Source organism: Mya arenaria, chromosome 8 (genome assembly GCF_026914265.1).
Source record: "Mya arenaria isolate MELC-2E11 chromosome 8, ASM2691426v1".
NCBI classification, from domain to species: Eukaryota; Metazoa; Mollusca; class Bivalvia; order Myida; family Myidae; genus Mya; species Mya arenaria.
In genome coordinates, this window is record NC_069129.1 from 41432521 (window position 1) to 41453073 (window position 20553).

Sequence of the window (20553 nt, forward strand, 5' to 3'; positions counted from 1 at the left end):
CACCTTGGTCTCACATTACTTGGATAATAGTGGTCGCACGCCGAGCAGATGAGGACTGAATTCGCCAGAACATTATCTCCCAAACTCAACAACCACGTTGACCCTTTATAATTTACCACAGGTACAATTTTTCAACGGGTGACTTATACATTTTTAAATTTGAAAACTGACTAAGACCGTTCATGAATGAACCTTCGTCGCATGAAAAGTTGTTCCTCGTTGAAAACAAATCAAAACTTACAGTGTTCAATCTTTTACATAAAGTATATGGTCATGTTTCATTGCAATTGTATATGTTTGTTATTTATATCACACAATTCCACTAGTTTTATCAATCTTAGATACGATAAAGACCAACTTTTAAAACCACCCTAAATTTTTACGTTGGGTCATTATTTAACGTTGAAAACTGACCACTTCAGTCACATGCAATTTAATTATTTTTTGATAGTCAGTATTAAAGTTTCAAGGAAATGTATGCCACAGGCTGAAAATACTCTCGTGTGTGCTTATTTCGAGTTCATAGGTGCCGGAACAAAATGATCACTTAGGGGATGCCGTTGACTTTATTGTAGATAATTGTGAAAATCAAGAACATTGTCCTTTTATTGCTGTGTTTGCTCAACATACATACCATGTAGCAACATTTTCTCTTCCATTGTTGGTTTAGTGTTGGTCTTATTTCCTGAAGCTGTCAAAGCTGTATTAGAACCTCCATGGTAAAACAATATTGATTTAAACATCTTCACCTGATTCTGGTTCATGCACATTTTGAGAACTGATTGTTGCAAAAGTGGCAAAATATAAGTACCATATATTGCTTTATATGCACAGTCCTACATAGAGAATCCGTGGATTGATGAAGTCTATTTCGCAATGCAGAGAAGTTATTGTGTGAGCTGAAGGCGATAGGTGTCAAAAAAACTATAAATATTGATGCTCTGAACAGGCGACATGGCAACACTCCGTTAACCTTATGGCTGAGCGTTCACTTTGATGCTGGAACGGTAGGAAATTGGTTCCAGTAGATTCCTTGCTTTGCGGTCGCCATTATAGGGTAGTTATGATAGTTTTCAATCAATTTGTGAGTACTCAGCACTGGTTTAAACCAAAAAATCGGTGCTTGACATAGGGCAAATTCCGGATCCAAGAGGTCTCTTCTTTAAAAGCTCGGGATTTACATTGTATCTCCTTATATTTTACACGTTTTCGTCCACTCTGATAATATCTTGGTGTGACTGGGACTTGCAGTTACCTCTATGTACTGTCACTTATCACACTTAAACTCTTTGGTATTCTGGCGCCCTGGTAAAGTCAGACTGTACTGCAGTCAATGAACGCGTGCAAACATTAACTCAAATTTCAGGTTTGTGAACAATAACAATGACACGATTTATGTCTACAAGCACTGTCACTCAGTTCATAATTGTACTGACTGTATACTAGTTAAGTAAGTAATTGTCTCCGCAAGTAATAATGATATACTATATTTGACTGTAAGCAGGCATGACTATCGAGTTACTGGGCGATGACCAAGCCCGAACAAGACAGTATACCAATAACCAATGAGAGTCACTGGTGCGATTTAAGCATCAATGACTTTTCAAAACTTCTGAGACAGATACAACTGTCTTTCATTCTTTCCTTTTTTGTTTTATATAACTAGAAAATGTCCAATCAGTTTGATAGAACTCTTTTACGACGAATAAATAGGAGTATGTTGAACAATAAATATGATTGCATTTACTATTCACTTGCTCAAACATTATTGAATACATGGTAATTCATGTCAGAGAAAGCAAATTTACCCCTGATAAAGAAATGCTGTCGATTTGCATAAAAGACCTTCAGTGAAACATAATTGAACATCCCGACAACTACGGCACGTGTGTGAGGACAGAACGCAATGGATCTGGGAAGGAACAGACCGTCCTTCATTCCAAGTATTTCCGTCATCTTGCCATCCCACTCCGTCAGCAGCATCACGTTGTGGCTGCCCTGCCCACACACGAGCAGCTGGCCGGGTCCTAACTCCACTACGGACATGGGATATTTGAGCTGCTCATCTCGGTATTTCCGCAGGACCTTCCCGTCCAGGGTCAGCTTGAGAACGGTGTCGGCAGTGTAGTCAGACACGTACAGGGTTGGTGGTGTTGAAGCTGACAAAGTCAGGTAAAATGGTGCATTGCACACTTGTTTTCCATCATTTCTTTGAAATGTGCTGATGATATGACCATCCAATGTCATCACTTCAATACACATGATAAATGCGTATGAAACGTATAATCTATTGTTGTAATATGCAATACCATGACACTGAGATGATACTTTGATTTTCTTTCCACTTGACAACTGCCCTCGCTTTGTCGACACCAACTGAATCATGGAGAAATACGGGAGAGTGACGGCGGCCTGGTCATCAGGTAGCACACACACGTCCCAGGGCGCGCCTCTGGGCAGCTGCAGGCTGGACGTGACGGTTCGGTTGCTGACGTCTACGAGTTTGACACAGTGGTTACCATGGTCAGTCAGGAGGAAGATACCAGGTGATATCAGGGCTGATCCCGTGATGCAGGTTTTCATGTCCTGAGACGTTCTGACCTGGATATCCGCCTCCTTCTTCAATGTCACAGTAGAGAGTTCAGGAATTGAAACTGAAAATAATAAGCACTACATGTTTATCATTTTTTCATGTTGATTTTTATAAATTTAAGTGTACACACTTGTATAAAGTCACAACGTCAATAGTCAGTTTGTTTAAGGTAAACTAATACGTTTAATACTACATGTATTGAGTATATTTTCCATTGAAGCTGACAAAGAAGTTGTTTAAAACAAATAAGTATGTTGACGAAACATGTCTTTGTTTCCTCACTATAAACATCATTATGTCAGCGAAACACACTATTTACCGAGTACAGTTGTCCTTATACATATTCATAAGGCTAATGAAAACACTGTTTTTTTCTGTCAGTTTTAAATAATTGCACTTCACTTAATATAGCTATTGACGCAATCATACCCTATGCTTGTACCTGCACAAAATCGCACCTGCACACACACGCATCCGTACCCGCAAACACTAGCACTCAAACACACTCGCACAAACTCTTACCCGTACCCGCACATGCACGCACCTGCACACACTCTTACCCGCACCTTCGCATACTCTTAGCCGCACCCGCACAAACTCGCACACATTATCACCCGCACCCGTACACACTCTCACCCTCACTCGCACAATTACAAGTGCTCACACTCACACCAGAACCCGCACACACTCTGACTCACAACAGCACGCACTCTAACCAGCACCTTCACGCTCGCGCCAGGGCACACTCTCACCTTGCACTCACACACACGCTCAACCGCACCCGCACACACTCTAACCTCCACACAGTCGAACCCACAGATACCCTCACTCGCAACCACACACATTCTCAACCGCACCCGCACACATTCTCACCCGCACTCGCACACACTCTCACCTGTACCACACACACACACACACACACTCGCGCGCGCGCACACACGCACGCACGCACGCACGCACGCACGCACACACGCACACACACACATACATACTCTCACTTGCAACCGCACACACTCGCAGCCGTACACCGTCGCACCCGCACACATTCTCACCCGCACTCGCACACACTCTCACCTGTACCTGCACATACTCTCACACGCATCCGCACACACTCTCACCCGCACTGCAAACACTCTTACCCACACCAGCACAAATTCTCACCCGTACCCTCACACACTCTCACAGGCACCCGCACACACTCACATCTGCTAACTCGCGCACACACACGCACGCACGCACGCACTTACGCACGCACACACGCACACACGCACGCACGCACACGCGCACACGCGCACACGCGCACACACACACACACACACACACACGCACCACACACACACACGCACACACACGCACACACACACACACACACACACACACACACACTTATTGCGTATATTATGAACATTTGGTTAGTTTTTATCAACAAAATTACACTTTCTGTTAAATTAATTAAATGTATTAGCGTGTCATAGTGCTTGTTTATTAAGCTTAAGCAGAGCTGATCTTTAAAAGTAGCAGGAAATATTATTTCAAATACATTCTTGAGGAACAATTTTGTCAACGTGGCCCAGGTGCAACTTTGTGCATACAAACACCCTGAAGGTTCAGCAAATTTGCCCCTTTCGGTTTTTGATGCTATATAATGCAAACACAGATTTGTTCCCAGTGGGTTTTCAATTTTTGTAGGGTTTTACAGTCAAGATTCAACATAACACAACTATAAAAGAAGGAAGTTTATAGAAATACTATTTTAGTGTTCAGTCGCTCTGCAACCCTGTGAGGGGAGAAAGTAGTGCTTATTTGTTCTGAAAATATCCTTCATAAATCATAATAAAGGGTGACATTAAAGTGACACTCTTATTCAAAATCAATACATACACATGTATAACAAACACAAATTTTGACTGATAAACCTTTAACTACTTACTAAATAATGCATTTATGGCAAGTAATAATTACTGATAACATGATTGTAACCGTGAAATTAATAGCAGAAAGCGCAAAAATATGAAATGATTGGTGAATGCTAAAAGATTCACTGTGGTTTAGTGTAGTCTCATAAGGTAGAAATGCCGTGTTTTATGCTCATTTCTTTCAAATTAAACTCGGTTTCCTTCATTAGAACCACTGTTTTTGACATTTATTCATCCTATTTGGAATATTAAAACAATAGTATTAATTGTGGTAAATCTTATTTGGGAAGAAGAGTGCATCTTTAAGTTTATATGGGCTCGTTTTGCCGATAGTACTAGATACCCTCTATCTGCTACACTTCATCTGTAAATGTATATCTGATAACATTGACATCCCCCTCCCCTCCCCCGGATATTCACAATGGGAAGGTGTCTATGCATAATTTCTATGTAAAAAAATGACTCTTTATTTAAACAACTCGTGCTCATTTTTACTCGGGATTTGTGGTCAAAAACCGTGTAAAAACTTCCAAAACAATTATATAACATCACGGACCTATAAACTAATGATTTATACATCCGTGATAACATGAATAAGCCTGACGGTTTCAACGAGAAATTAAATCAAACTATATATTCATGGAATTCGCTGTTTTTGGCTGGTCGCCAGTTATACAAGTTTGTTATGTACCAATATTCATCACTTGATATGAAACCAATTATATACACATTGTGAGTAAGCATTTCGGACAGAATGTAGGGGAACATATATTCTGAATAATAGTTTACTTATTTGATAAAGTGCCAAAACACAAAAATAAATTTAATAAAATCATTTAAATTGAACTCTCAAAGCTGAATTCACATGATTTAAAACAAACAAAAAACGTAAGTGCCAAACACGAAATTAATTGACCAAATTGAAATTTAACTGATTTAAAATTAAGTTTCCAAGATTTAAGCAAATGATAAAAACGTGGGCTGAAAAGGACCAGGCCAAAAAGATAACTAGGCTGATTCGACATAGACAATACTGTCTATGTGTTTTGATCGTGTAAGGGAAATATATAACTACTACTATCTTACGACAGCTCTTGTTTACCATATTTTCACCTAGTAATACTAGGTGAAAATATAGTAAACAAGAGCTGTCGTAAGATAGCACACTCGCAATATGCCGCTTTGTCTCATAAATGAATTATGATGTAATATGTTCAGGTCAAATGCAGTAATAAAAGAGTAAACACCACAATGTGACAAAACCAGGTTTTCAATGATAGACAGCAGAGCCTTCATTATGAGATTAAGTTTTAACTGTTTCTTTTATTATTTTAAGTAACAGCGACCTTGCCTTGACCATAGGGGCGCAAAATTCAATCACATAGAAGTCCTCCATAAACTCTTCCTACATATGAAATTTGGTCACTTTATTTCAACCCTAACTCAAATTATTCAGTACCGAACGGTTAGTTATTTTTTATTAACAGTGACCTTGATCTTGAACCTAGGGGCCCCAGATGCAATGCCATAAAAAGTGTCCATAAACTCTTCCTCATAATATACCAAATATTATCGAAACATGTCAATCCTAAACTTAAATTATTCAGAACCAGCCGTTTTTCTTTTTTCAGTAACAGTGACCTTGACCGTAGGGGGTGAGAAACACAATTCAATGAAATGTCTCCATAAACTCCTTCTATATAAATATGAACCAAGTTTAGTCAAATATGTCCACCCTAACTAAAGTTATTCAGTACTAATCATGTTTATATTTTTGGTAGCAGTGACCTTGATGTTGATTATGACTCTTGTAACCCCAAACAAAATCCCATGAAAAGTTTCTAAAGACTCTTCCTTTAAACAAAGCTGGCTTGAAATATGTCAACCCTAACTAAAGTTATTTAGAACGAACCATTGTTCTATATTTTAATAGTAGCAGTGACCTTGAACTTAATACTAGAGGTCCCAAAAGCATCAAATAAAAATCTCAATAAACTCTCCCTATTAACAAAGTTTGGTCTCCACATGTCAAACCTTCCTTTATTCGATACCATAGGTGAGTTTGACGCCAGCCCAGCCCCAACAACGACATACGTCATTCTAACAAACAAGTTTCACTTTGGTTAAAAATATAAAATTATGTCTGTCCATAGTAATTAAAAAGAAGAAAAAAAGTCAACCAAGGGCCATTTGTATTTAAGTTTAATATGGAGTTGTGTAACCTCATTGTGTTACGGCCTTTACCAGATGTGTGAAGTATTAAGTCTACTGGATGAAGGGTTAAGAAGTAATTAGAGAAAACCCATACTTACCCTTTAACTTTAATGTGCCCTAAAACTATTACCGAAGTTCCTAAATCAGTCAGGGGCCATAATATGTATTATGGATAATATGGAGTCATGTAACCTCATTGTGGGATGGTTCTGAACAACTATGTGAAGTGATAAGTGAACGTGAAAATGCCAACTTACCTTCAAACTTTAAACAGATCCGACACAGAGGCCGACGCCGGGAAAAGTAGTAAAGCCTCTTTATTTTGGAAAGGTTGACCTAAAAACAAGTTCTTTTCTACATTATATAACCGCCATCTTTGATATCAGACTAAAAAAACTTACTTGAACCATTGTACTCACTTAATTCACTTTACGCATTTAAAGTGTACCCCACTTACCGTGTACTCAATAATCAGTCTTAGATTGGCCCAAAAGACTATGGTCAACATCTCGACTGTGTACATTTCGAAAAAGGCCTAACAAAAAAATGTTTTTTTCGGGTTACACGAACCTACCTTATAAAAGCAGCCGACCTTAGTTTTTTTCCAAAAATCATAATATATCGTATAATAAAAAAGCAGTCCTCCCGAAATAAACACAATTTTGTTTAAACATAAACTGTCATTGGTGAATGTCCAGAATTTTTTGAGACTGTGTCTATATTTCAAAACGTTTTTAATATATATCAACAAGCGCTAAACATAGCTGTGTATATATAGACTATTCATGAGTTTCATCCTATTAGTGGTTTGACTTTTATAAATGCAGTCTCAAAACAACAATCGTACATGTAGTGCTATTTGAAGGGAAATGATCTGGACAAAGTATACCCTGGTTTATATAAATAAAATCCAATTATGGTTAATTCTCAATTCTGTGATTTACTCACTGTTTATACATTTCATAACTCCTTATTTTGTGTGTTTATATATATATATATATATATATATATATATATATATATATATATATATATATATATATATATATATATATATATATATATATATTACGCTTGTCTGTAGCCAAAATGCTTATTTAACTTTGTTCAATAATTTCTGCAATAAATACTGTAAACATCCAACCTCCCCAACCTAATAATTTTGGGAATGTGACATTTACATTTACATGTACCCTAAACAAACATTTTGTTTATACCAAATACTGCTATACCTTGTGGTGTCGATCTATCGAGGTACATTGCATTGTCCTCTGCCCAGGCAACGAACATTTCCTACAATTATATACTGCAGTATATATTATATTTCAAAGGTGTTTTATGTCTGCATCATTGTTATATTCTGAATATATAATACATTGTATGCACATTTATACTCTATACTGAGTATCCAATTTCATTTTGATATGCTTATTTACAGGTTTCGTTGCAATGAAAATTTATTAAAGTTTGTTCTTAAAACTGTTTACTGACCCATCCGCCAATATGGATGATCCATTGACGAAGTTTGTCGTTGATGTACCAGCTTGTAATACGATAAATGATTTCGACATCAGCGCTGTGGCCTTTGTCAACACATAATTTTGCCAACGATCCACTAAGAACCAGCAAAGACACAATACCCTTCCAGTGTGTTTCCTTTTCAAATAATTTATCGGCTGCCTGCAAAAGATAAACCTGAAGCGTAGCTTTATGTTTTTCGGGTAGAACGTCGACCGGAATTTTTCCGAGTTGCCTTTCGACGACACCAGTAGTTTCAAATTTATCACACAATTCTCTCATCAGCTTTAGTTCCCTCTGGATGTGAATCGGAGCATCACTTGTGTTTTCCCCAGAGACTGGATACATTTTTGCTTCATTACAAGTATAACAGCGCGTGAACACATCTCCTTCTAGTTTCGATTTGCATGTTGAACAATCCATCTTCGGCCATTTTGAAATATTTCCAAAGTTTAAGCCTGACTTTTGAAGTTTGTAGGTTAGATAGTCTTGTGTTATAGAATCCGCCATACTCTCAAAGTATGAAATTATGTACACATATATTATTATGATTATTATTCTTCTGATAACTTTTGTAAAATCGGCTTATGCATATTTAAAAATCACATATATTTAAAAAGCACATATTTAAACAGAATATCTTAAGAATTTATTTAAAACATATGGTGATGTAATCGGAAAACCCGAAGTCTAAAAAGAATGTAGGACTATAAGTAAACCACTACCCAAGCGAACCAGGACTATGTGAACCACTTGGTCAGACGTAGTGAACCATCTATATGGTTATATAGGGAGTATTGTCTGAATGTTATGTCATATTTTAGAGTTTATTTTCTTGATTATAAATGACTTGAAGGTAATATCAATACATTTTTAATCATCAAAGTGTTTAATTATTAGTATTTTGTATTTTGATAAAACAATGTTTTGAAATTACAAATGTATTATTTTTTAAATCCAACAACAAAATTACCATGTTTGATTTAATCCCTCATGATTATATCATCAATACTTCATACATGCACTTTATATAAATATGTTAAATTTTATTCCATATATATTCAAAAAAATCTCTGTGTTTGTTATTAACACCTTAATATTGTAATAAAAACAAATAAGTCTGGATGTGTTAAGTGTTGCATTAAAACGGTAATAATTAATAGTTATTATCACATTTCATGCCGTGTGCCATTACACAACAGCTACTACAATAATGTATATGTGGTTCACTTGGTCCTCAAATAGTACAATTGGGAAGTGGTTCACTTAGTCCTGCACCCGTCTAAAAATACCTTTTTATAAGGGAGATTACTCTCGGTACTTTAATAATTAAGATAAATTAACCTATTTTGGAAGTTCTATAATTTGCTTGTATACACTGCTGAAGGTAAACAGCTTTTTTTTTGTTTTTTTCCAACGCTCTAAATAAAACCCGTTTTCATCACATCTGCATCAACGTAAATGCTCGCTAAAATCTTATCTTTACAAGCCTTGCAAGAGGTTGCACAGTAACTAGTGGGCCGTATTCAATAAACCACTTAGATTGAACTTAAATTTAAGATTAGAAACTAAGTGTTTTGATTGGCCTGTATAATAAGCTGACCAAAAAGGCTGAATGGAATCACTGAGGCATGTCTAAGGATAAGGATAAGATCAATATTGAATACTGACCCCTTGAGGTTGTGTAATGGCACACGGCATGAAATGTGATAATAACTATTAATTATCACCGTTTTAATGCAATACTTAGCCGGAAATTTTGGGTTTCTGCCTGTACCCAGGGTTCCCCTACAACACAAGACCACACTCTCACGTAAAATTGTGCCAATGAGAGTAATTAATATAATGTAATAGTAACTTCATAATCGTAAAATAAATAAGTTTAAACTAAACAACTAAATTTGAACCATGAACCCAAAAGTCGCCGGAATTGAATTGTGTTGCTTGTTTGGAAAAAAGAATGAAGTCAAACACAGTTTAATATCATTTTTTTATGATAAAGGAGCGAAATTGTGTCGTTTAACTGATACCTTTGTCAGATTATTAAACACAATCAATCAGTCAGCTAATTGCAAATTCATGTAAAAGGGATATAACTCTGGTGTAACTTGAGCGATTTATATAAACTATGTCTGCAAGCACTGTCACTAAGTTCATTATTGTACTGATCGTTTTATAATTAAGTAATTGTCTCTGCAAGTGATTATGCTATTCTATATTTCACTGTAAAAGAGGCATGACCATCGAGCTACTGAGGCGATTCACCCAATAACCTAACCTGACAAAGACAGTATACCCATAACCAATGAGAGTTACTGGAGCGATTTACGCCGAGACATAATGCCCACAAACACAGTTTTGGTGCCATCATGATCGGACAATACAAGTTAGTAATTTCCTGCCTAATGCTTAAAATACCTATTTCCTATTATTAAAGAGGCATAACTCCGGAGTTTCTGACATGATTCACTCCACGATGGAACTGGACGGAAACTTGCCCACAAATGTTGTAACCGAGTTTCATCATTATTGGATAATAAAAACTTAAGTAACTGCCCGCACAATATATAAACCTACTATTGTTAAATGTAAAAGAGGCATAACTCTGAAGTTACTGACATGATTAACTTCATGATGGAACTTGACGGAGACTTGCCCACTGTTGAAATTGTGACTGGGTTTCATCATCCTTTGATAAAAAAAAAAACATGCCTGCATGATATATAAACCTAAATAAAACTAAATATCTTTACTGAAAGTCAAACACCTTATTTTAACTTCAAAAACATCAAAAAAAATTATACATATATTTAAATGATTAGTTTTAGATAAGGTAACGATCATTTTGTAAAATCAAAGATCTATATAAAAGCATAAAAAATCAAAAGTAATAAACACCAAAAAATATGATTGAATAAGTATTTTATAGTATTACAATGTTAACACTAATTCGTTATCCTAGTATTTTTGCAAAGTAAAACTGCAAACTATTCAAAGTATTTATTAGGTACATGTACGTATACATGTATGTCATTAAGCATCAAGGATCTTTTTGGCTATTTACAAAACTACGAAGACAGATACATGCACCACATTCTACCATTCTCCCCAGTTTTGTTTCAAATACATAGCAATGTTCATTCAGTTTGATAAAACTCGCTCACAACGAATAAATAAGCCTCTGTTTAAAAATAAATATGCTTGTATTTACTTTTCACTTGCCCAAGCATTATTGAATACATGGTAATTCATGTCAGAGAAACTCCAAATCACGACTGATGAAAAAAGCAGTCATTTTGCCTTAAATACCTTCAGGGAGGTATTATCGCACATCCCGACAACTATGGCACGTGTGTGAGGACAGAAGGTAACGGAGAAGGGTTTGGTCAAACCGTCCTTTTGTCCCAGTATTTCCGTCATTTTGCCATACCTTTCCGTCAGCAGCATCACGGTGTGGCTGTTCAGTCCACATACGAGCAGCTGACCAGGCCCTACCTCCACCACGGACCTGGGATATTTGAGCTGCATGTCTCGGTACTCACGCAGGACCTTCCCGTCTAGGGACAGCTGGAGAACGGTGTTGGCATCAGAGTCAGACACGTACAGGGTCGGTGGTGTTGATGCTGACACAGTCAGGTAATATGGTGCTTGGAAAAGTTGTCTTCCACCATCTTTTTGGAATGTACTTTTGATGTGACCATCCAATGTCATCACTTCAATACGCGGGTTTAATGCGTACAAAACGTACAATCTGTTGTTATAAGACGTAATACCACGACACTCAGGTGATACTTTAATTTCCTTTCCACGCGATAACTGTCCTCCTTTTGTTGACAACAGCTGAATCATGGACTTACCCGGGAAAGTGACGGCGGCCTGGTCATCAGCGAGCACACACACGTCCCATGGCTGGCCTGGCAACTGGAGGCGGGCCGTGACGGTGCGGCTGCTTACGTCTACCAGTTTGACACAGTCATTCCTGAAGTCAGCTAAAAGGAAGAGACCAGGCGAGATCAGGGCTGAGCTACTTATCCAGCAGGTTTCCTTGTCCTGAGTCATTCTAACGTTGATACCCGCCTTCTTCTTCCATGTCACAGTGGAGAGGTCAGGAACTGGAATTGAAAATGATAAAGAACTGCATGTATATTCGTCGCTTTGATCTTATAATGTAAGTGTACACACTTGTTTCAAGCCATAACTTCAATATCCAGTGTGTTTAAGGTAATCTAACACGACAGACACCACAGAATAAACAGTAATTATAAATACATGTTATGATAGGGGTTTCGACTTAGAGACATGTTCGCTTCAGCAATTGACGTTTTCAGACTTACAATTAAAATTTAAAGCATAAATCAATTAATTTCTGATCACATGAAATTACATGTAATAAGTATTCTTTTCCATTGAAGAGGACAAAGAAGTTGTTCAAATCAAATAATTATGTTTAAAAACATGTCACTATAAATGCCATTATGTCAGCGAAACACGATATTAACCGAATACAGTTTTCCTTTTATACATATTTATAAGGCTAACGAAAACATCGTCTTTACTGTCAGATGAGCATAATTGCAACTTCACTTCATAAAGGCGTTGACGCTCGCACCTGCACACTCTCGCACCTGCACAAACTCTCACCCGCATACACTCACCAGCTCCCGCACACTCTCACCCGCACACACTCTCACCTCGCACCCACGCACAGTCGCACCAGCACACGCTATCACTCTTAACCGCACCCGCACACTGTCTACCACACCCGCACACACTCTCGACCTCACCCGCACACACTCTCACCTGCTCTCACATGCACCCGCACACCGTCTCACCCTCACCCACACAAACTCGCCCGCACACACTCACACATGCACCCACTTTCACCCTTGACCCCCCACACTCACACAAGCGCGCGCACACACAAACATGTACACACTCACTCATACACACCGTCACCTGTTCACACGTTCGCCCTCACCCGCACACACTCACCCTCACCTGCACACACTCTAACCCTCATCTGCACACACTCTCAGTCGCACAAACTCTCACCCTCACCTGCACACACTCTCACCCTCACCTGCACACTCTCTTACCCTCATCCGCACACACTCCCACCCTCACCTGCACACACTCCCACCTTCATCCGCACACACTCTCATCTTCAACTGCACACACTCTAACCCTCAGCTGCACACACTCTCATCCGCACATCCTCTAACCCTCACCTGCACATACTCTTACCTTCACAAGCACACACTCTCATCCGCACACACCCCCACCATTACCTGCACAAACTCTCACCCTCACGTGCACACACTCTCACCCTCACCTGCACACTTTCCTACCTTCATCCGCACACACTCTAACCATCACCCGCACACACTCTAACCCTCGCGCGCAGACACTCTCATCCGCAGACACTCTCACCCTCATTCGCACTCACCCTCACCAACACACACTCTCACACGTACCCGCACACACTCTCAACTGCACCCGCACACACTCCCACCCGCACCCGCACACTCTCTCAACCTCACCCGCACACTCTCTCAACCTAAACCGCACACTCTCTCACTCTCACCCGCATTTACACACACTCTCACCCTCACCCGAACACACTCTTACTCCACCCGCACATACTCTCACCCTCACCTGCACACACTTTCTCCACCCGCACACACTCTCGCCCTCATCTGCACACACTCTCACCCTTATCTACACACACTCTCAGCCTCACCCGCACACTCTCTAACCCTCATCCGCACACAGTTTCACCCTCACCTGCACATACTTTCACCCTCACCCGAACACACTCTCAACTTCACATGCACACTCTCAACTACGCTCACCCTCACCAGCACACACACTTTCATCCTCACCCGCACACACTCTCACAAGAACCTGTACACATTCTCACATTGCATAATTTTAGCAATAACCTTGTATGACCATTCTGAACAAGAACGCAATATACTACACTAAGGCAAACTTATTGGGATATATTTATAAGGCAAACTATTTTAGGATATAGTGATACATGTAATTAACAATACTATATCTACCAAACTCTTCCGCCACGTCCAGTGATCCAAGGACCATTTTCGATCCCAGCAGCCCCTCCGTGAGCGGGTCTTTAACAAATCGATACTTCCGGGCCTTCATCCTACCAGCCATCTTCTCCATCTTGTCATGAATCTCTCGTAGCTGCTTCTGGACCCTCCTTGCCGTCACGTATCGCTGATTATCCGAGACGTCCCCGGAAATCAGTTCTGTCCTAGTGGCCACAAGTCCACTTTTTGCCAACTCACAATCAGTCTTCAGTTCAGTCAGCACGCTTTCATCATCGGTCTTCATTTTCTGGATGTTGCCGAGCAACTCCTTCTCGCGTCGGTCCAGGTAGGTATTGATTTCTGTCCGGAACCTTCTCAGCCTGTCGATCTCATCCTTAGACTGCTGTTCGACCTCGTCAAAAAGCTCCTTTACTTTACTTATGCACCCAGATAGAAGATCTTCTGTTCGTTTAATAGATGGTTCCAACTCCCTGAATTCACTTCCATTGGTGAAATCTTTAGACACATCAGCAATGTAGTCGACTTTGCACGTGCGATGGCCAATGACTATACAGTCACCACAACCAAGGTCGCTGTGGGTCGGACAATAAAACTTGATCACCTCCTTCGGATGTGTTCTACAATATTCAGTTACACCGATGTCAGACTGCTTGGTGGACGGGTAGGAAGACGGCATCTTATCTTTAGACAACATGATGTGGTTCCTGGTCACCTTAAATCTCTTATGGGCCTTGTTGCATGGATCACACATGTACTCCTCGCAGGTCTGACAGAATTTCTGGGCTACAGCGCATTTGCCTTCCTCTTCACACGGCTGACAGTAGACAGTAGCGTCGGCGGAGCCCTCGTCAAGGTCAGGGTCACGTCTCTTTCCGGATACTTCCATCTATGAAGACAAATTAAATAAAGGACGAAATTATTACATACTCGGAGTTTTCTAGCTGTATTGATACAGATAAACGTAAACACAAAACTGCATATGGTGGGAATGGAGCCCCACCTCGCTCGGTATGATCTGCAAGCGGACACTATCTGACGTAGCTTTAAACACAGCTCAATACTGACATAATAACCGCCAAATACATATCAAGTACACGGTTGTTTAAGAAAGAAAATGACTTTTATTGCAATAACAGTCAAATGTTTACCTATTTTAACATTTTAAAAACGAAAGTAATTTAATTTCTAAGTTCTCACTTGACATGTAAATTGCAGGTTATGTTTCAAATGTGTTTGCTATTATAACAGGAATGTCAGTAGCTCAATAAATATACTACTAATTAAAGTTATACTCAAATGTTTACCTCGATTTTAATTGATCGTCAAAACTTGCTAACCCGGAAGTTATTTAATTTTTCTACCTGGTATGGGTTACAAAATGGTTTCAGGGGACTTCACTGTGTTGAACTTATACTTTATAATGGTGATGTGTAACCAAATTCCGGAAACCCCGAAGTCTAAAAATACCTTTTGATAGTGGAGATTACTCTCAATACTTTCATGATTCAGATAAGATAACATGACCTATTTTGGAAGTTAATTTGTTTGAAAAACTGCTGAGCACTGCTGAAGGTAAACTGCTCGAAGTTTTTTTCCAACGCTCTGAATAAAATCCGTTTTCCAAACATCTGCATCAAAATAAATGCTCGCTAAAAATCACACAGTGACTTGAAGGGAATGTGCTGAATTTTGACCTCGAAAAAAAAATTAGTGAAATTTTACCTAAAATAACCCAAAATATATATTTTTTCTTCAGATTCATCAAAGGGGTCACTCATACCAACTATCTAGCATAAATAACTATGAATTACGGCACTTTTACAAAGTCAGAAAATCTCGATTTGTCTAAATAGACTAAAGTGAAACAACTCCAATTTCATCGAAATGTGACAGCTAAGAACAACATGCCTACAAAGGCACCCAAACGAAAAGTTGCAACAAAAACATGCAGCCAACATGCAGATAAAACTTCAATCTTTCAATTGCAACCAATATTCTAGTCTATTTAGACAAATCGAGATTTTCTGACTTTGTAAAAGTGCCGTAATTCATAGTTATTTATGCTAGATAGTTGGTATGAGTGACCCCTTTGATGAATCTGAAGAAAAAATATATATTTTGGGTTATTTTAGGTAAAATTTCACTAATTTTTTTTTCGAGGTCAAAATTCAGCACATTCCCTTCAAGTCACTGTGAAAAATCATACTGGTTGAGAAGCAGTTTCCGACAGTTTTTACAAGTGTTTATTGATTTATTCATACGTGTTTAAATTCCTTCTAAAATTGTTCACATTTTAGATAACTACTGTACAGCTCAAGCTGCTATTGTCGATATATTTTTCACATGTGTGACGTCACATATAGTGTATCTAATGGGTGCGACAAGAGGGTACTTACACTGTTCTGATTAGCTGTTGACGAGAAGCAGTTCAGACAAATCAAATACGCGGCAGATTTTAGGTGCCTATTGTGTGTGGTTTTTATCCATTTATTCAATATACTAAATAGAAGACTATAATACGAGAACTATTATTTAATTTTTCAGCTTTACCAAAAATAAACCTAAAAACTTACGCCAGTCAATCATCATTCTGGAAATCAGGCAGACACTACAGTAAATATCAATGATATTCTGTTTCATTTCTAATAAGAACTTGTGTTTGTAATCATTTTAGTGAATGTGGGTGTGAAACTAGCATGACAACAGTGTTCGCAAAGACGCAAATATGTACACAATGATCATTGTTTGTATAAGTCAATTAAGGACAACCTTGTAGCTATTCATAGATATGCAAATTGGGTTCACACGCATGCGCAATTCGCTGCGCGTGACGATCCCCCAAGTGCACAAATTGAAAAATAAACATTAAACATTAAATAATAATAAAAGTTATTTACGTGTCTCGGTAATAACTTCAACTTTTGATTGCCTTGTAACCATATAGTTGAATTGCAATACCTGCTTTATGAAGATCAAAAGACCCCTGGATTGACAGTCAAGTGAGTTACCACTGATCTGCCACATTCAGTCAGGGATTGAACCCTATAATATACCTGCAACACCTGAAACCAATGCTGTACCACTGAGCTATCGAGGCAGTTATACTTTTATGAAGTACTTAAAATCACCAGAGACAAAGAATTACATTTTTATGTCATTTTAACCAACAATTCTACAAAAACAATATTTGTGGAGGCTAGAAAATATGGAAGAGGCGTACTTCGAAATAGGGGCAGTAAATGTTAAAATCTAAAAAGCACAATACCATTTTGTAGAGGCTGTGAGTTAAAGCCATTCTAGAGTATTAGATATTCATCTCTTGTTCTATTCTTGCAGGATTGAAAGAACGGAGAATGACATAGTGCTGTACAGCTAAAAACGGTAATAGGTGGCAGTTCTCGGCACTTTCAAGCCTGTTTTTTAGTCTTATGATATTTATCTTACCATAAAGGATGTGAGTGAAGTTAGCAGCACAGCAGCATAGCAGCAAGCTGCTAGCAGCAACAGCAGCTAGCTGCTGTGCTGCTGGCAGCTAGCTGCTGCGTTTTTACTATGAATATAATAATATATATTTACTATAATACAATAGTATATAATTGTTTTTTTTTATTTCAGCTGTTTATAGGAATACAAATAGGAGTAAGAAAAAAAAAGATTTTACTGATTTAGCTGATTTGGTAAAATTTTGATTACGGCAGGTTTTTTTTCATGAGCGGCCCACCAATGCAAACATTTTGTTGAGAAAGGCCATAAATAATAACAATGTTAATGAGGATATCAATGATTCGGCGTTACTTTTGGCTTTGTGAACTAGTGCATGTTAAGAAAGTATGCTCATATATTGACATTTATAGTTAACTAGTGTGTGCTTCAAAAGGCAATGCCTGTTTTGCATTTAAAATAGCCAAAACCAAACCAACTAGACATCTCTTATTTCTAATCAGGGATATGCATAGGTCTCCGAGTCACAACAATGATTCCATATTTCATTTTAATTTTAGCAGGGACCGACTACTCCCAAATTTGACATATACAGGAAAAGACCCTTTGTAATGGAAACACTTAGAGAATTAACTAGGATCTTTGTACTTCTTCTTCTATTAAATAATATTGGTATATTATATCAATAGCCGAACGTGACAATTAAACGTAAAAGGGGAATTAATAAAGAACCAACTTTTAACATCTTAATTTGACTTGAGTCATTTGAACGATAAAACTTTGTCTGCACTTCAACAGCGACTCGCAGTTATGTCAGCTAATACCACAAGCTGGTCAAATGCACGTGCCGCTAAGACAGTGTGGCTCGGGCTCGGTGAAGCTGCACTACTCAACCGGGGTGCGCGGTCGCATACGAGGAGAAATCTTGCACCGTGTGACTTTGTATCTGCAAATGTCCTTCTTGAAAAAAATCCTTTCTTGTTTTATTAAATAAGTACCCTACTGATTTAATTTATTCTTGTATGACCCTTTTATAATTTTTAAACTTGTTCATGAAAACATATTAACTATATAATTGATAGGCAAAAATCATTAAATGCTTGAGACACAGTAACATTTCTTATCATCACAGTACAAAGTAAAATAATGCCAACCATATTTACGAATAGCAATTCAAAAAGTCACACTATACAGAACCGATGAATAAACGCAAACACACTTACATGCACGCACGCACGCGCGCGCACACGCACACACCCATAAGCATATACACGAAAATATTAATACAAAGTCATAACGAAAGTTATCTTAATGGCCTTGTGCTGCTTAGCAGTTCTCCGATCTGGGAATCCAGCCGTGCAGTTATAAAGGTTTTATTATAGAATTGGACTTTTCATCTTTTGTTGTTGTTGCTTTCAAACGATAATAACAGTATTTATACAATGCCTTTGAATAAGAACAAGAGTGATGTTATATATAATAGCCCACCAATATATTTTAACAAAGGATGCTTCACAATTTGGATATAACAATGGTGATCATGCATTTAAAATGGGTTTAAATATAAATGCTATATCACTGTTTAAAAGCTTATCAGTCATATTTATTTTGGTTTATTCAATTAATTCATTTATAGCTATGTATATTGTTTATATGTATTAGTAGGATAATCTACTCGAAAAGTGTCAACCTAAAAGGCCCTGAGCCAATTAACAAATACACAGGAAATGGCCCTACTGTGACACCAGTGTAATATTGAGAAGATGCACGGCAGTGGATTATCATGGCAAATATTCCTTAAACTAGGCAGAAGTCAATACAATGAACACTCAAGGTCAATATTATTGTATTTTTTTCGGAACTATACGGACAATATTGTGCGGGTGTTCTTTAAATTGACTTTGACACAATTAACTGTTTACATTCACTCTGACGGAGTTATTAAAAATAAATATTTAAAATATCAAAATCAAGTTCCATTTCTAGAAATACATATTTGATATTAAAAAGTAATTACGAGATAATCGCCAAATTATAACCAATCAAGCTTAGTTACTTATGAAAATCCCTTAAACAATAAAGGTGTTAATCATAAGTATTTCCCTCTCATTGTCCTCTCGAATGTCTTAAACGATTGAGCAGAATAACGTAAATCTTTTTCGATAAAAATGGCCGAGGAGCTCCGAATGTCTCTTGGCTATATTGGACTAACTTTAACGGATTGAAGATGTTACACTGCGGAAAATGGTTTAATATACGAGAATGTACTGAAACCCGTACATTCAATTTGTACGGTAAGTGTACGGGATGTTGAGTATACGGGAGTGTTCGGATTCGTATATTCATAAAACTCGCACATCTTGAGTATACGGGATTCGATGTACGGGCGTGTACTAACCCGTACATTCGTTTTGTAACAAAAAACAATGAATTCTGTAGCCAATTTAGGTCTTTGGGGGTTTGATTTGAAAGCACATATAATATGAAAGTCATTTATACCATTGACTTAAACATATCACTGTTTCGTAAAAAAAACAGGATGGTGTCAGTAAAAATTACCTTTGTAGAAAATTTAATGCTTTAATGGGATAGTACTTATACTATTTTGATGGATGAATCGGTACATCTCCGTATATCTTGAGTGTACGGGCATGAACGGTCTCCATACATGTTGAAAATACGGGAATTTATGCTATTCCGTACACTTTGAGAGTATGAGATTACACTCTTCCCGTACACGATGAATATACGATGTTCGGAAATAAACCAGTTCCCGTGCACACTGAGTGTACGGAAT

The 20553-nt window shown here is 38.0% G+C and overlaps 2 protein-coding genes across 3 annotated transcripts; both read right to left on the reverse strand.

Moving 5' to 3' along the window:
• Positions 1-588: 588 nt before the first annotated feature.
• Positions 589-9923, reverse strand: LOC128242837 (uncharacterized). Of its 2 annotated transcripts, none has more exons than XM_052960195.1 (4): positions 9415-9923; positions 8215-8931; positions 7956-8016; positions 589-2654 (listed from the first exon to the last, which is right to left on the reverse strand). In XM_052960195.1, the coding sequence occupies exons 2-4, from the start codon at positions 8749-8751 to the stop codon at positions 1759-1761; spliced, it is 1494 nt and encodes a 497-aa protein (XP_052816155.1). In that variant the 5' UTR covers positions 8752-8931; positions 9415-9923; the 3' UTR covers positions 589-1758. The 2 variants fall into 2 exon arrangements, with proteins under 2 accessions (XP_052816155.1, XP_052816156.1); XM_052960196.1 differs by having other exon boundaries at positions 8215-8403; positions 9215-9923.
• A 141-nt stretch (positions 9924-10064) lies between these two features.
• Positions 10065-15524, reverse strand: LOC128242836 (protein wech-like). Its single transcript, XM_052960194.1, has 3 exons — positions 15513-15524; positions 14307-15201; positions 10065-12353 (listed from the first exon to the last, which is right to left on the reverse strand). Exons 2-3 carry the CDS (start codon positions 15199-15201, stop codon positions 11533-11535), a joined length of 1716 nt encoding a protein of 571 aa, XP_052816154.1. The 5' UTR covers positions 15513-15524; the 3' UTR covers positions 10065-11532.
• Positions 15525-20553: the final 5029 nt, after the last annotated feature.

Excerpts from the sequence above, each read along its gene's own strand:
- LOC128242837 (XM_052960195.1), bottom strand. The coding sequence starts at position 8,751 with ATGGCGGATTCTATAACACAAGACTATCTAACCTACAAACTTCAAAAG. Across the intron at positions 8,017-8,214 it reads TCATCCATATTGGCGGATGG|GAAATGTTCGTTGCCTGGGC; the intron begins GTCAGTAAACAG and ends ATATAATTGTAG. Across the intron at positions 2,655-7,955 it reads CGATAGATCGACACCACAAG|TTTCAATTCCTGAACTCTCT; the intron begins GTATAGCAGTAT and ends TATTATTTTCAG.
- LOC128242836 (XM_052960194.1), bottom strand. The coding sequence starts at position 15,201 with ATGGAAGTATCCGGAAAGAGACGTGACCCTGACCTTGACGAGGGCTCC. Across the intron at positions 12,354-14,306 it reads GGACGTGGCGGAAGAGTTTG|TTCCTGACCTCTCCACTGTG; the intron begins GTAGATATAGTA and ends TTTCAATTCCAG.